The sequence below is a fragment of the Chrysemys picta genome, chromosome 7, assembly GCF_011386835.1.
Source record: "Chrysemys picta bellii isolate R12L10 chromosome 7, ASM1138683v2, whole genome shotgun sequence".
NCBI lineage: Eukaryota > Metazoa > Chordata > Testudines > Emydidae > Chrysemys > Chrysemys picta.
In genome coordinates, this window is record NC_088797.1 from 112985828 (window position 1) to 113001668 (window position 15841).

Here is a 15841-nt window from a genome sequence, read left to right on the forward strand (position 1 = left end):
TATGATATATTTCTACCTGGTCATTCCCAGTACAGTTATTAGAATTTATGCTAGACGACTGAACTCCTCAGTATGGAGGCGTAAACATGAGAAACTATAGGGAGTTGAGTTGAAAACTAAGTATATGTAAGAGGATGAGGAGCAGTTTCTAAAAAGAGTCCTGTTGGATAGGGAAGTAGCAGTGTAGGTGGCCACTGGAGGAGACCTAGAAGGGGATGGACAAAATGTGTTCTATAGTAAAAATTGTCATGACTTTGTAATGTCTCTGAAGGAGCTATTAGTCTGTCATGATAATTCTACCAAAATGCCTCTTCATTGGCCTGAGAGGGTGATATAGTTACTGAGTGTGCTTCTCTTTATTCGTCTGTGAAACTGTGAGGTTAATTCCTAACATTTCATCAGTGTTCGAGTTCTTGGAGGTCTTATCCTATGGTTCATTATGTGATCCATATTACATGTTTATTGGCATTGTTAGCCTCTGCTGAGGGAGGGAAAAAAAAACAAAGGAAGGAACTGGAGATTGTATACGCTTGAGGGCATTTTGTGCCAAAAAATTAAAAATTCTGCAACAAAAAACAAAAATTTTGCGAAGAATATTTTAAAATTCTGCAAATTTTATTTGTCAAATAAATGTGGAGGCTCCAGCATGGCATTGGGGAGCACAAGACACAGTACGCAGAGGTGGGAGATCACAGAGGTGCAGCTCCCCCCGGGACATAGACTCAGCGGTGAGGCTGCACCGAACCCTGACAAGTGCAAGGACCGGGCCTGCCCCAGAAACACCCCAGGGCACTGCCCCTCCTTGCCAGGTGTGGGCAGGCAGGCTCAGCAAGGCAGGATCCAAGTGTGGAGGGGCTTAGTGTCGGGGGATCCAGGTGGGGTTGAGAGGGTTCTGTGTGGGGCAGTCTGCGGGTGCGTGCAGTTCAGTGGGATGTGCGTGGGAGGGGGGGATCTGGATGCACAGGGGCTTCTTGGGGGGGAGGGGGTTCTGGGTGCAAGGGTAATGGGACTCTGCAGTGTGGGGTCCAGGTGATGGTGATTTGATCTCATCGGGGGGATCTGGGTGTGTGGGGGGGATAGAGCTCTGCAGGGGGCTATGGGTGTGGGGGGCTCAGTGGGCAGTCCAGATGCTGGGGCAGTTGGGCTCAGGGGGGTAGGGATCCAGGTGCAGCTGGTTGGGGCTCGATGGGGTGGGCATCTGGGTGCGGGTGGCTCGTCGGGTGATCCAGGGGCAGGGGGAGTGGGGTTTATCGGGGGGATTCTGATTGCGGGATGAGGCTCAGTGGAAGGGTCTGGGCATGAGGGTGTCTGGATGCATGGGGGTTGGGCAGATGGGAGAACAGCTCCCTGTACAGGGATCCCTGCACCTGCAGATGAGGTGTGATGGGTGCAGGTAGCGGGGGAGGCAGAGAGGGGGTTGGCAGAGCTTCCTGCAGTCAGGGGAGAAATATGGGGATGGGTCTGACCCGGCTCCGGATGCCATGCAGGGGAAGAGGAAGTCCTGTCCGCCCCATCCCAGCCAGGACTAGCAGCTGAGCCTGGCGCAGGGTAGGAGCCACCAGCTGGGTCTTTCCCGGTCCCGCCTCCTGCCCCACAGTGATTTACTTCTCTGGCAGCTGCCTTGGGCCACCGAAACATACTGCTGGGGAGGGTTGCATGACCACTTTTGTGGCTTCCCTTTGCTTCCCCGTCAGAAAGTCATTTTTCTGTGGGGAAGCAAAGAAATCTGCAGGGGACATAAATTCAGTGCATGCGCAGTGGTGCAGAATTCCCCCAGGAATAGTTGTAGTTGAGATTTTGGCACTTCAGCAGAGGTGTAGAGAAGGTTGTTTGGCATTAGCTTGTTATAAATTTGTATTATAGTAGTACCTAGAGGCCTCAACTGGGATCAGAACCCATTCTGCTAGGCACTCTACAGACACACAGTAAGAGGCAGTCCCTACTGCAAATTGTGTGCATTCTAAATAGATAAGATGGACCAAATGTGGGGAGGAGAAACAAAGACACAGAGAGGTGAAGTGACTTGCCCAAGATCATACAGCAGGTAGTGCCAGAGACAGGAGTAGGAACCAGATTTCCAGTCTGCTGCCCTATCCGTTAGTTCATGTTGCCTCTGAGTACTAGAAGGATTAGTAGTAGTATTAACTTTCAAAAGAGCCAAATTCACATAAAATTAAAAAAAAAATACAAGTTGTATTAATATAACAGCAAAAGTTTTTGGTAGGGTGGATTGATTTTTAAATCATTGATTTAAATCAAGTGGGAAGCCTTTTATTAAAATCAATGATTTAAACCAACCTTTCCATTTGTATGTTAGTTATTTTCTAGAGAGAGTTGCATTCTTATTAATTAATATAACCATTAAAACTTGTTGGTTTACAACTAAATGAGCCTTCATGCTAGAATTGGTACATCTTTCTGCTACTAAGGAAGCAAAACTGTATACATTTATAACTATATACATTTATTTAAGCAAACATATAGCTTACTATTTTCAGATTAATAATTGTACATTTTTAGTTAGAAAATGGAGAATGACATACTGATTTACTAGATAATTAACTTTTTTGCTCATGATTTGTGTCAAGTTGCATTAAGATGGTAACTGAAATTTAATTAAACACATAAAACAGAGTATAAAACTTACTTTGATTAAACAAAACAATCTTAAATGTTTTAGACACATAAACTTCTCTTATCAAAACATGTTTTATGTTTACAGCTAAACGATTTATTAAACAGGGATAATCATAGAATCATAGAATATCAGAGTTGGAAGGGACCTCAAGAGGTCATCTAGTCCAACCCCCTGCTCAAAGCAGGACCAATTCCCAGCTAAATCATCCCAGCCAGGGCTTTATCAAGCCGGGCCTTAAAAACCTCCAAGGAAGGAGAGTTTCAGAGTAGCAGCCGTGTTAGTCTGTATCCACAAAAAGAAGAACAGGAGGACTTGTGGCACCTTAGAGACTAACAAATTTATTAGAGCATAAGCTTTCGTGGACTACAGCCCACTTCTTCGGATGAAGTGGGCTGTAGTCCACGAAAGCTTATGCTCTAATAAATTTGTTAGTCTCTAAGGTGCCACAAGTCCTCCTGTTCTTCTTTTTTTCAAGGAAGGAGACTCCACCACCTCCCTAGGTAACGCATTCCAGTGTTTCACCACCCTCCTAGTGAAATAGTTTTTCCTGATATCCAACCTGGACCTCCCCCACCGCAACTTGAGACCATTGCTCCTTGTTCTGTCAATATATTTGATAAACTGTAGTAAATATGCCTACACGAAAGTGACTGAAGCTTATGTTCCTATTTGCCTAAGTCTCTTGAAAATGACATTGAAGTTACATAGGCTTGATCTATTTTGCCGTTTTTTAAAAGCTTGACCTCAAAAGTTAGCTATTTCCTCCCGATTCTTTCTTAATATAGAAAACCAGCCTTTAACTCAAAGTTTGATTAGAGGCTCATGGATTCAGCATATTTATTTTTTATTGAAATGTTTTAGGAGAGTATAATAAGTTTAGCCCTTAACATATTTTGTATTAAATTCATATTTCATTTTAAACTGGTTTATTGTTAGAAAGAAAAACTTAGTTTAAATAACAAAATAAAAAAATCAAATTCAAATTAAAAATCTGATTTTTAATTTAAAAAAAAGTAGGGCTGTCAAGCAATTAAAAAATAATCATGATTAACAGTGCAATGAATAGCGATTAATTTTTTTTATTGCACAGTTAAACAATAGAATACCATTTATTTAAATATTTTGGCTAATTTCTACATTTTCAAATATATTGATTTCAATTACAACATAATACAAAGTGTACAGTGCTCATTTTATATTTATTTTTTATTACAAGTATTTGCACTATAAAAAACAAAAGTAATAGTTTCTTTTGTTTATCATTTTTACAGGGCAAATATTTAATAAAAATATACACTTTGATTTCAATTATAACACAGAATACAATATATATGAAAATGTAAAAAAAATCCAAAATATTTAAAACATTTCAATTGGTATTCTATTGTTTAACAGTGCAATTAAAACTGCAATTAATTGCAATTAAATTTTTTATAGTGATTAATTTTTTTGAGTTAATTGCATGAGTTAACTGTGATTAATCGACATCCCTAAAAAAAATCTATTTTTATCCTCCCTATATTTTGGCAAAGGTAAGCTGTGTCTAATCTTCAAGACGTTTATGATTAGCTTAGGGCATGTTTTTGCTGCAAGTATTGTAAATATTTGTTTTATTACTATTTAAGTATATTTCTAATGTGTAATTTTGTTGCCATGGAGGCAAATAAAATCTTTTAAAAGAAGAACTAATGTTGATGATTTGACTTAAACCAACCAGATCCTAAAATGAGCAGTTAAGATACCATTTATGGCCTCCTGACTTCATGTTGGTGTGGAGATATGGTTTTATGTCAAAAGTCTTAGACCAATGGTTGGCGATTTGTAATATGCTCTCATTCTAAGGCAGTCAGCCAAGTTTTATCCTTGGCAATACATTTTGTGGCTTTTGATGGCTTAAAACCGATGTTTGTGCTATTTTTATTTTTATGACTGATTGACAGTGCTGTATATCTTATATGAATTCAAGAGGCAGAAATCTTTTAAATGTATTGGTAATTTTAGTGGAAAGATTTTATTATTAATGTAACTTGAAAAAATCATCAACTGAGTACTTGATATGGTAACTTTAATGCTGTGTATGGAAGGAGAAACATACAAAGTGTACTGTTCATAGAATTACCAATGTACTTAGGAGTGCAAAATTACTTCCTAGACAGCATTAGGTTCTGATCTTGCCCTGAGCTCCATTATGGTGGGTCTTCATTGAAGTCAATGGGGATCCATGCTGAGATTTCAGGATTGGGGCCTTAGTCATTGGCTTAGTGTACAAACTGTTAAAGTGTCATCTTGCTGCCCTCTAAATTGAGATTTAAAGCAGTATTTTAAATGTTCACTGCCCTCCATTGCAAACTGTTGTAAATTCATCATTGTTCCTATATTTGTTTCTGCAGTTGTGTGTATAAATGTGTATGCCAGCAGCATTCGGAACAGATGTATAGTGACCTAATAAAAAAGATAACTAACCACTTAGAGAGAGTCTCAAAGGAGCTGCAGGTAAGAAGCTGCACAATCTAATTTTGTTGTTTTCCTGGGATCTGCCATTGTACTGGAACCAGCATTTAGAAGGGGTTGCTATCAAGACTAGTGCCTGCAATTCAGTAAATTGATACATAATTAACAGATTTAGACAGTAACACAATCGTAGGAAAGTTTAGATTGTACAGCACTGGTTTACAATTGGTTCATATTTGGCAAGTTGTCATTGCAAGCATAAGAGCTGAGAGTTAATATATTTTAAAATGAAAGCTTTGATAGCGGGGAATCTGAACATAATGCAGACAACAAATGCATCAAGCAGGCAGGATCTGGCCCACGTGACATAGGTGCTTGACTCAGCTTTGCTAATCTAAAGCACACAAGGTCACTTACAATCCACGTAGCTCAGAAATTGGAGACAACTGTGCATATTAAAAGAAAAAAAACTTGGTGATTTATGTATGAGATGGTAAAAAGTAGGTGGAAATTGTGTACCGTTAAATATGAATTCTTTGAGATAGAGACAAATGTGCATTTTTCTTACCCATCTCTAGATGTCAGTGGTTTACAGCAATCATAATACAGCTTGTATGTTCCTATCACACTCTGCATTTCTGATATTTCTACAGTGTCTTTCATCCATTTCTTTTGTGTGTTGTGTTATGTTTGGAATTTCTAACATGGAAATTATAATGTAGCATTCTCCAAATTGTTATCACTTGGTCAACTGGAAGTCTAGGGCATCCTGAAAGTTTTCAAACAGCAGGCTGAAAATGGAAAACTATAGCTGTACTTTTATTGCTATACTGTAGGTAGTTCTGTTCATGTTTATTTCGAGTGAATGTTGCACTGACAATAGTTGTTAACAAACTAAAATTACAACAGAGTCATGTAATTGACTTTAATCACTTTTGAAAACTGATATTATAGTCACTTGCTGACTTAAAAGTCAAGCAATAACATGAAACATATAGGAGTCTTCAAATATAGCAGTTCTTTGTTTTCACTTGGTAAAAATATAGTACCTTGCCTATAAATCTCACTTTTTCCCCACAATGCTTCAAATTAATGACAAGTTTTTTTACTGGTTTTAACTATTTGTCAGGAATCTATCTCTGAACCTGTCTGGGAAACCTCTAGCACGCCATTAATGCTATACAAATAATTAAAAATTATCGCGGTTTAAATCTCAAGATTATGGAATGTAGTATTCATAAATATAGTTCTAGCTTTAACTTCAGTGGATAGAACTCCCTGTTGTGGAATGGTTACCTGTAGTTCAACTCATACATAAAAGCTTTCACACTGTAAAATGATGGAGTGTGTGTGAAAGGATTCTAACACTCACAACTTGAGGTGATGTTAAACAATTTGCACTGTGGGTCTGATTGTACAAGTTCTCTCCAGGTGAACTCGCACTGAATTCATGAGAGCTTTGCTCACAAAAGGCTTCCAGGATTGGACCTTGAAAGTGGCTTTAGTAAGCAGAGGATTTTGTGCTATAAGACTGTCTTGGGTTCCCAATCTTTGTACAACGCTACTAGCTTACTATGCTAAGATTTTTGCCTGCATCAGCCAATTTCAGCTGCCTCTCCTTCAGTTTTGCTTGCTGTAATCTGCACTGGAGCTTGAGTTACTCCAAACGACAGTTTCACAAAGCAAGTTAGACTGTGTACAACTCAACTGTAGGTGGATATCAGTGGAGTACTGGGTCCAGAGCAGACTCATCATAAAAGGTCCACTTGAACACCTATTGAAATAACTGAAAAAACATCTTCTGATTTTAATGGGGGCTTGCTGGTCTCACAGTGCAGATCAAAGCCTGAAATTGTATCTAGGAACAGGTACCAGATGTGTGAGTAGGACAGGAATTGGTATGGCATTTATAAAGGGAGACATGGTTGGGGGTATTTGTAGCTACTGCATAGCATGTAAACATTGTTCTAAAATACTAGGCAAGATGGTTAAATCTTAAAGTAGTGTCAATTTTTGGCAATTTTTTGTTGTCGGCTGCCAGTCTGGCACCAACCCTCCTCTTTTTCAATTGGGCTTGGAACCAGCTATAGCAGACTCTGGCAAATGCGTAGGAGCAAATGAGACCTGAAGGAATACAAGAATGTAAAGAAATTGGTCAGGAATGTAGTTGCAAAAGCAAATATATTCGAGGAACTTTACACAAGACTAGGAACAAAGACTTGGCACAAGCATGGGACAAAGGACTAAAGATATAAAGGAAGTGAGGTTCATCAAAGATGAAACTGGTGTGGTGTTGACTGATGGTAGTTGCCTAAAGATAAATGGAGAAGGTATTCTGAACAGCGTTTAAATGACGAAAACCCAAGAGAGCAATGCCTCTTTGAAATGATGAAGTAAGGTGTAGTGGAGCCTATCACAGCAATCTACTGTAATTGGACATTTTTTCCCATGCCTGACTGAAGAGAACACATTTACTTTTTCTATAAAAGGGGGCTATTTAAAGTTTTTAAAGGACTATGTGTCATTTAAGTTGGGAGCAGGACAGATTGTAGTCTGGAAACTACCTATTACTCTCTAGCACTTAAAAATTCTTAAAACATGTAGTATTTCAGTGCATAGTTCACATGTGTGGCCCACAGCATGGCAGCTATTCTACAGTGCTGTAGCTGAGCAGACAAACACTTGCCTAACTGGTGTGATTTAATAGGGATAGATACAGAAGATGGGCCCTTGTACAAGGTGGTAATAGTATAATTTTGTGTCAAGAGAGTGGGTGATAAAAATTGCAATGGCAGGCATGCAAAATGTCATCTCCTCAGCAAGCAGAGTAGTTAGCAGCAGTTGTGTAACAGCTGCATTACAGAGCATCTGTGTATAACCAGTATGCCAGAACAATCTGTCAAGTATCAGGGGGTAGCCGTGTTAGTCTGTATCTATAAAAACAACAAGGAGTCTGGTGGCACCTTAAAGACTAGCAGATTTATTTGGGCATAAGCTTTCGTGAGTAAAAACCTCACTTCTTCAGATGCATAGAGTGAAAGTTACAGATGCAGGCATTATATACTGACACATGGAGAGCAGGGAGTTACTTGGCAAGTGGAGAACCAGTGTTGACAGGGCCAATTCAATCAGGGTGGATGTAGTCCACTCCCAATATTAGATGAGGAGGTGTCAATTCCAGGAGAGGAAAAGCTGCTTCTGTAATGAGCAAGCCACTCCCAGTCCCTATTCAAGCCCAGATTATTGGTGTTAAATTTGCAAATGAATTTTAGTTCTGCTGTTTCTCTTTGAAGTCTGTTTCTAAAGTTTTTTTGTTCAATGATAGTGACTTTTAAATCTGTAATAAAATGACCAGGGAGATTGAAGTGTTCACTTACTGGCTTATGTATGTTACCATTCCTGATGTCCGATTTGTGTCCATTTATTCTTTTGCGGAGGGACTGTCCGGTTTGGCCAATGTACACGGCAGAGGGGCATTGCTGGCACATGATGGCATATATAACATTAGTGGATGTGCAGGTGAATGAGCCCTTGATGGTGTGGCTGATGTGGTTGGGTCCTCTGATGGTGTCGCCAGAGTAGATATGTCAAACATCTTCATCATATGGACCCACGGAAAGGAGGCCCTTGAAGAATTCCACCTGGACTTCAACAATTTCCACCCCACCATCAACCTCAGCCTGGACCAGTCCACACAAGAGATCCACTTCCTGGACACGACAGTGCAAATAAGTGATGGTCACATAAACACCACCCTATACCGGAAACCTACTGACCGCTATAGGTAGCTACATGCCTCCAGCTTCCATCCAAGACACATCACACGATCCATTGTCTACAGCCAAGCCCTAAGATACAACCGAATTTGCTCCAACCCTCAGACAGAGACAAACACCTACAAGATCTTTATCAAGCATTCGTAAAACTACAATACCCACCTGGGGAAGTGAGGAAACAGATTGACAGAGCAAGACGGGTACCCAGAAATCACCTACTACGGGACAGGCCCAACAAGGACAATAACAGAACACCACTGGCCATCACCTACAGCCCCCAGCTAAAACCTCTCCAGCGCATTATCCACGATCTACAACCTATCCTGGAAAATGATCCCTCACTCTCACAGACCTTGGGAGGCAGGCCAGTCCTCACTTACAGACAACCCCCCAACCTGAAGCAAATACTCACCAGCAACTACACACCACACCACAGAAACACAACCCAGGAACCAATCCCTGTAGCAAACCTCGTTGCCTACTCTGTCCCCATATCTACTCTGGCGACACAATCAGAGGCCCCAACCACATCAGCCACACCATCAAGGGCTCATATATATGCCATCATGTGCCAGCAATGCCCCTCTGCCGTGTACATTGGCCAAACCGGTCAGTCCCTCCGCAAAAGAATAAATGGACACAAATCGGACATCAGGAATGGTAACATACATAAGCCAGTAAGTGAACACTTCAATCTCCCTGGTCATTCTATTACAGATTTAAATCACTATCATTGAACAAAAAGCTTCAGAAACAGACTTCAAAGAGAAACAGCAGAACTAAAATTCATTTGCAAATTTAACACCATTAATCTGGGCTTGAATAGGGACTGGGAGTGGCTGGCTCATTACAGAAGCAGCTTTTCCTCTCCTGGAATTGACACCTGCTCATCTATTATTGGGAGTGGACTACATCCACCCTGATTGAATTGGCCCTGTCAACACTGGTTCTCCACTTGCCAAGTAACTCCCTGCTCTCCATGTGTCAGTATATAATGCCTGCATCTGTAACTTTCACTCTATGCATCTGAAGAAGTGAGGTTTTTACTCACGAAAGCTTATGCCCAAATAAATCTGTTAGTCTTTAAGGTGCCACCAGACTCCTTGTTGTTTTTGCAGAACAATCTGGTCATCCTCACGTTGAAATTTCCTAGTGGGAACACTGAACAAAAAAAGTTGGAAATCTGTCAGATATCTGAACATAATGTTTGAGCATTTGATCTCTGGACAGGCTTTTTAGTTTTGCTGGTTTCTAGTTTTATTAAAACCTATCCTCTGTCTGTAGTGGGTTCATCACCGAGATGCTTTTACTTGACACAATTCCTTCTAGACTAGAGAATATTCGCCCCACGTACATATTCTTTTGAATACTGCATTAAGGGACCAGTCCATCTTCCATTGAAGTCAATAGAAAGACTTAATGATTTCAGAGGGGTTGAAAAGAGCCCTAAAAAAGCAAGAGGAAATGGTGTTTATAAACTTAGAATCTTTAAAAAGCAACAGAGGGTCCTGTGGCACCTTTGAGACTAACAGAAGTACTGGGAGCATAAGCTTTCGTGGGTAAGAACCTCACTTCTTCAGATGCAAGTAAGTCTTAGTGAAGTGAGGTTCTTACCCACGAAAGCTTATGCTCCCAGTACTTCTGTTAGTCTCAAAGGTGCCACAGGACCCTCTGTTGCTTTTTACAGATTCAGACTAACACGGCTACCCCTCTGATACTTAGAATCTTTAGCTTTCCTAATGTCCAATATTACTCCTGGTTATCAATTTGAGATTGATGAAGTGGGTTCTAGCCCACAAAAGCTTATGCCCCAAAAATTTTGTTAGTCTCTAAGGTGCCACAAGGACTCCTCGTTGTTTTTGCTGGTACAGACTAACACGGCTACCACTCTGAAATTTTAGATTTATACCTTTTACTGTAGGTGGCAGTAGAATGCAAATAAAAGTTGACTTTAGTCGCAATGTAGCTTAGACTTTGCAGAGGGCTATATTTTAATTTTGACACAAGCAGCAGTTCTGTCTAGAATGAATACTGCTATACTAATTGCAAACTAAAAAAAAGACCAATTAACTTTTCTTCTTAACATTAATGGATCACAGCCGCTTCTACACCCCCATTAAAGTTACAAAACATACAACGTACAACGTATTGCTTCTGTATTCATTGCCTCCCGCCTCCTCTGTTTCAAACTGATTGCCAGGCCCCCACTTCATACATTCTTTGCTGGAGAAATTACAGTGTAAAGGGGTGGATGTAAAATGAATCTACAAGGCTGAATAACAGTTCGTTAGGTGGCACTGAAAAGTTAACAGAAACAGAATAGGAAATTATTGCTTAGTTTGAAAGAGTGTTCTTGGATATCAATAGTAGGGTGGACTGGTGAGCAGCCCAAACCACAAACAGAAGCCAATGTATATTTAATTAAAATATGTAATGTATGTGCCACTTGTCATCATAGATCATAAACTTTATCAGGCAGGGACTGTCGTCCTGTTTGTGGAAAGTGCCTACATTTTGGGTGCTACTAGAATTCAAATAATGTTTCTTAATATTGATATATTGGGAGGAGAGAATTGAGCAGGGGATGGCTTCCCGGCTTCTTATACTGCCATAGGGGTTCTCACCTCTCTGATCACCATTTATTGGAGTGAGTGGGTCTGTTGAATGGCCCTTCTCTTTCGGGTCCTCTCTGCATCTTTGGGCAAGGATTTCTTTGTCTCATCCCCCCTTCCCTCCAGCTAATAGGCAGAGAAGGTGACTCAGTAAAAATGGAGTATGCTTATTGAACCCTTTTCCTAAGAGTCAGATTGCATGTGTGTGGTGAGTGGGCTGAGCAGAATTTCAGAAATGAGGCAGCTGAAAAATGGTTAATTTGGCATTCTTTAGGCATTATTAGAGATTTCCTTCTGGTCTGTCTAGGCAGAGGGCTTGTGGGGTTCCTTTGGCCTGGCAGCCCTGGGTTCAGTTTTCTGCTGGACTTTGTCCCAAAAAGCTGAAAGAACTAAATATAATCTCATAATTTTTAGTGGATATTTTGTTGGAAAAAATGTAATCTTTAATGGACATGGCCATGGGAAAAAAAATCAAGACATCTATTTCTGTTGTAAAGGCTTGACAGATTAATTTTCCCAGTGTGAAAAACAGCAAAAATTATTAATTGCACTTGTGGATGTGCCTAATTAGACTGTGACAGCGAGAGAAGTGATCATTCCTGGTATTGCACTTACATAAGTTGCTCTAGTTGGGGAATTATTTGTTACGCTTTCCTTTTTCAAACTAGTAGTCAAAATTTTATTAAATATGAACATCTCACTTTGAAATCACTAACTTGCAGTTACGTTGGTCACTTACTTTTCATCATGATTCTCTGCAACAGAGAACCACCCCTACTTCTTATCAAAATGGGTTTATTTAGTCATTTTTTGGTAACGTTTTATCACGTTGCTCTAATGGCTTGCACCAGGTTTTAAAACTGCATGGAAATAGACGTGTGGTGTTCTAGCAGTTAACTATTTCCTTGTGGTAAGTGTGCAAACATTTTTAGCCATGACACGTCTGTCAAGCAACTAGCTGTCAAACTTGGAAACACTCTATGCATCCATCTTAATTTGAATTTCCATTTAGTATCTCATTTTAATGAAGAGCCATATAAAGAAGAAGCTAAATTCTTAAAACTACCAAATAATGTATTGTTAGTGTTTGTGTGGAGTCGGACAGGGGAAGGCATGTTCCCTGTTCAAGTTCAATAGCAAATGTGGCTGGCCTTGGAGAGTAGCAAACCCCTTGAGAGTGGTGCTGTTGCTTCTGGCCTAGAAACTTCATAAGGCATTATGTATCACACCACCAACTCCAGCTAAACGTCTGATCATACTTCCCTCACACGGAAAAACTCAGCAAAACCCAGAGACAGTTTCTTGAGGAACAAATGCCTCCTGGAACTCCTACTTGGGCAATGTGGCTCCACACTACCTTATATGCCGAGCAGTAGCTTAATGTCACCATAATGTCTAAGAGCTAGATCGGGGCGGGCAAACTTTTTGGCCTGAGTGCCACATTGGGTTTCCAACGTGGTATGGAGGGTCAGTTAGGGGAGGCTGTGTCTCCCTAAACAGCCAGGCGTGGCCCAATCCCCGCCTCCTATCCAACTCCCCCACTTCTCGCCCCTTGACTGCTCCCCCAGGACTCCTGCCCCATCCAACTCCCCTGTCCCCTGACAGCCCCTGCCCCGGGAGTCTTACCCCATCAACCCCCCCCCCCACATTCCCTGTCCCCTGACCCCACCGCCGGACCCCCCACCTCTGACTACCCCCTGCCGCCCCATCCAACCCCCCTCTCATTCCTGACTGCCCCCCCGGCACCCTTGCCCCATACAACCCCCCTGTTCCCCGCCCTCTGACTGCCCCAACTCCTCTCCACCCCCCCCAGCCCCTGACCACCCCCCCGAATTCGCCTGTCCTCTATCCAACCCCCCCCCCCGCTCCTTGCCCCCTTACCGCACAACACAGAGCACCAGTGGCCGGCGGCATTACAGCCGCACTGCTCAGAGCACAGGTCAGGCCGCGGCTGCCCAGAGCGTTGTGCTGGCAGTGTGACGCGCTGAGGCTGCAGGGGTGGGGGGAGGGGAGGGGCCGGGGGCTAGCCTCCCGGGCCAGGAGCTCAGGGGCTGGGCAGGAGGGGCCCGCGGGCCGTAGTTTGCCCACCTCTGAGCTAGATCCCAAAAATGGATCTATGCAGGCACACTTCAGTGCCTATACAGATTCATTGTCAGGATCTAGCCCTGACCTTTCAAAAGAATGTTTGGATGCTTAGTTAAATGTACATACTTGGTTGTGCTAAATAATGGTTTATATTACAGGCATGAGGAGGTATAACTGGACATATTTGTCAGAGTAATGACACATTTCTGGGGGGGAAACTGGATGTTGTAGGCTAAGTTTTTGCTGGGTGTCTTAGTGGAGGTCGTTCTAATTCTAATTGGAAATAGGAATTCTGGATTAATATGTGACTTGCCCCTCTTGGACTAAGTGTTGCATTCTTTTTAGCCTTGGGAGTTTTGAGTTGAAAGTGTAGTCCATGGTGTCCTACATTTGTGTCTTCCTTTGTGTTAAAATTACTCCTTCCCTTTTACCGTTTCTTGCAGGCCAGCCCTCCAGATCTGTATATTGAAAGATTTAACATAGCTCTTGGACAATATATGGGAGCATTGCAGAGCATTGTGCCTCTTTTCATATATATGGTAAGTTTAGAACATTCTTTTTGAATAGACTATGTCCATGCACATTGAGATGTTAACTGAAAGTGGAAAGAGCTAAGTGCAACTTCAATGACTTATTTTCATACAGAATTTAGTATTCATTGTTGCTTTTGCTGCTGGTATCACACTTACGATCAAATCTAGAAAGATAAGAAAAGCAATGCAAATAAATTGAGAGTTGTTTGCTATTTTTCTGCCTTGCCAGTGTCTTCATAGCAGAAAGACTGATTTTTTTTTTTGTACTGACAGCAAAAAATCAACTCTTGTGTAATTTTTTAAATGTATTGCAAGTTTGGCCAGCTCATAGGCTTGTTGTATGTTGGCCTGGTAGGTTGGGTGCATTATGGAGAAGATGATTTCTCTCTTTAGGTTGCACAAATTCTCTAGGCCTACAATGGCTTCTTGTAGTTATGTAAGCGGGGGGAACCACACAAACAAAAAAATTAAAAAAACCCAACCCCACTATGGTCTCTTGGAAGCATAAATAGCCATATTGATAATGGAATTCAGCGCATCAGTTGCACCAAACAAATTTGTTTACAAACCTTACAGTTTGCAAGTATTTTTGCAGAAGTTCTAAAATCATTGAACTGTAACTATTGGTCTTCTAGATTTTCTAAATTCCTTCCTGTGGAGTTTATAAGCTCTTTGATACCTATGCAGAAGCTTATAATAATTCTGTGGGAACCTGTTGGAGCGCCAAGATTTATATTTTTGTAATGAATAACTAAAAACAAAAATAGCATGTGATCTCATCAAAAATAGTTTATGCATTGGACTTCACTCAAGAATATGAATAGAAGGAATATTTCATATGTAGATCAAGGAAAAATCTTAGATAAAATTTTTAAAAACGTCTTATACTTTTAATCTCAAGCTCTGTTTAAAAAAATTCCCTTTCCTAGATGCAAAAAAAATTTTGTTATAAGATGGAGGAGTGCATGTGCGCATGTGTTTAATTCATTTGCCACAATTTTTAGCTAAGGGGTCACTCCTGTATCTTTATTATAATCCTGCAAATTATAAAAGGAGATGGGGATTCTTTAGTCCCCTCCACATGGACCAGTGAGTAGTGGAGCCAGGGAGCATGATGAGGAGGTGAGGATTCTCCAGTCCTCTCTTTGGGAGCTAGCACTGTGTAGTTTGCCCAGCTTAATCTCTTGTACCAACCCCATTGTGCCCCTCCCCCACAAAAAAAACCCCAATCCCCTCCCCAACAGATCCCCAGAGATCTACTTGCTGGTGAAGGAATGAGTCAGTTCAGTCCCTTGAGATGGGATATGAAGGCAGAGATAGCTATACCTCTTGATTTACCCATCTTTGTTGCGATGAGTTGGCTCTCCTCAGGAGCGTGCCGTGCTTGCTTTCTGCGTGCTAAGTGAGAAACAGTTGCATTATCTGTATGCTTTGAGCTGTCCTTTATTCATGATTTAGAGCCCATATCTAAAATAATACGTTCTTAATGTTCCAAGTACATGCTTTTATCACCAGGAGGTAGGTTTATTGTGTAAAATCCTGGTAAAAGCTGTCTTTAGCAGATAGCATTGCAGTAATTGTATTCTCTTATTCAGTATAACTTTTTTATTTAATCACAGGTTCTGATTGCTGCATAGGTTTCCCCATCCCGTCTGTTGTCTTTTTATATAGCAGTCATAACAGTGTTATTTCAGCTGGTGTTCATTTCTTCTTGATGTGAAGGGAAACTTTTTAAATTCTGTTAGT

At 41.1% G+C, this 15841-nt stretch overlaps 1 protein-coding gene across 2 annotated transcripts in view; it reads left to right on the forward strand.

Moving 5' to 3' along the window:
• CACUL1 (CDK2 associated cullin domain 1) overlaps positions 1–15841 on the forward strand; it is a 76628-nt gene that overhangs the window by 14044 nt on the left and 46743 nt on the right. The window contains exons 3-4 of one of the 2 annotated variants that reach the window (XM_005284154.4): positions 5029–5131; positions 14006–14101. In XM_005284154.4, coding sequence (XP_005284211.2) covers positions 5029–5131; positions 14006–14101 — 199 coding nt within the window. The remainder of the gene's footprint in view (positions 1–5028; positions 5132–14005; positions 14102–15841) is intronic. The other variant, XM_065552379.1, reaches the window with a different exon arrangement.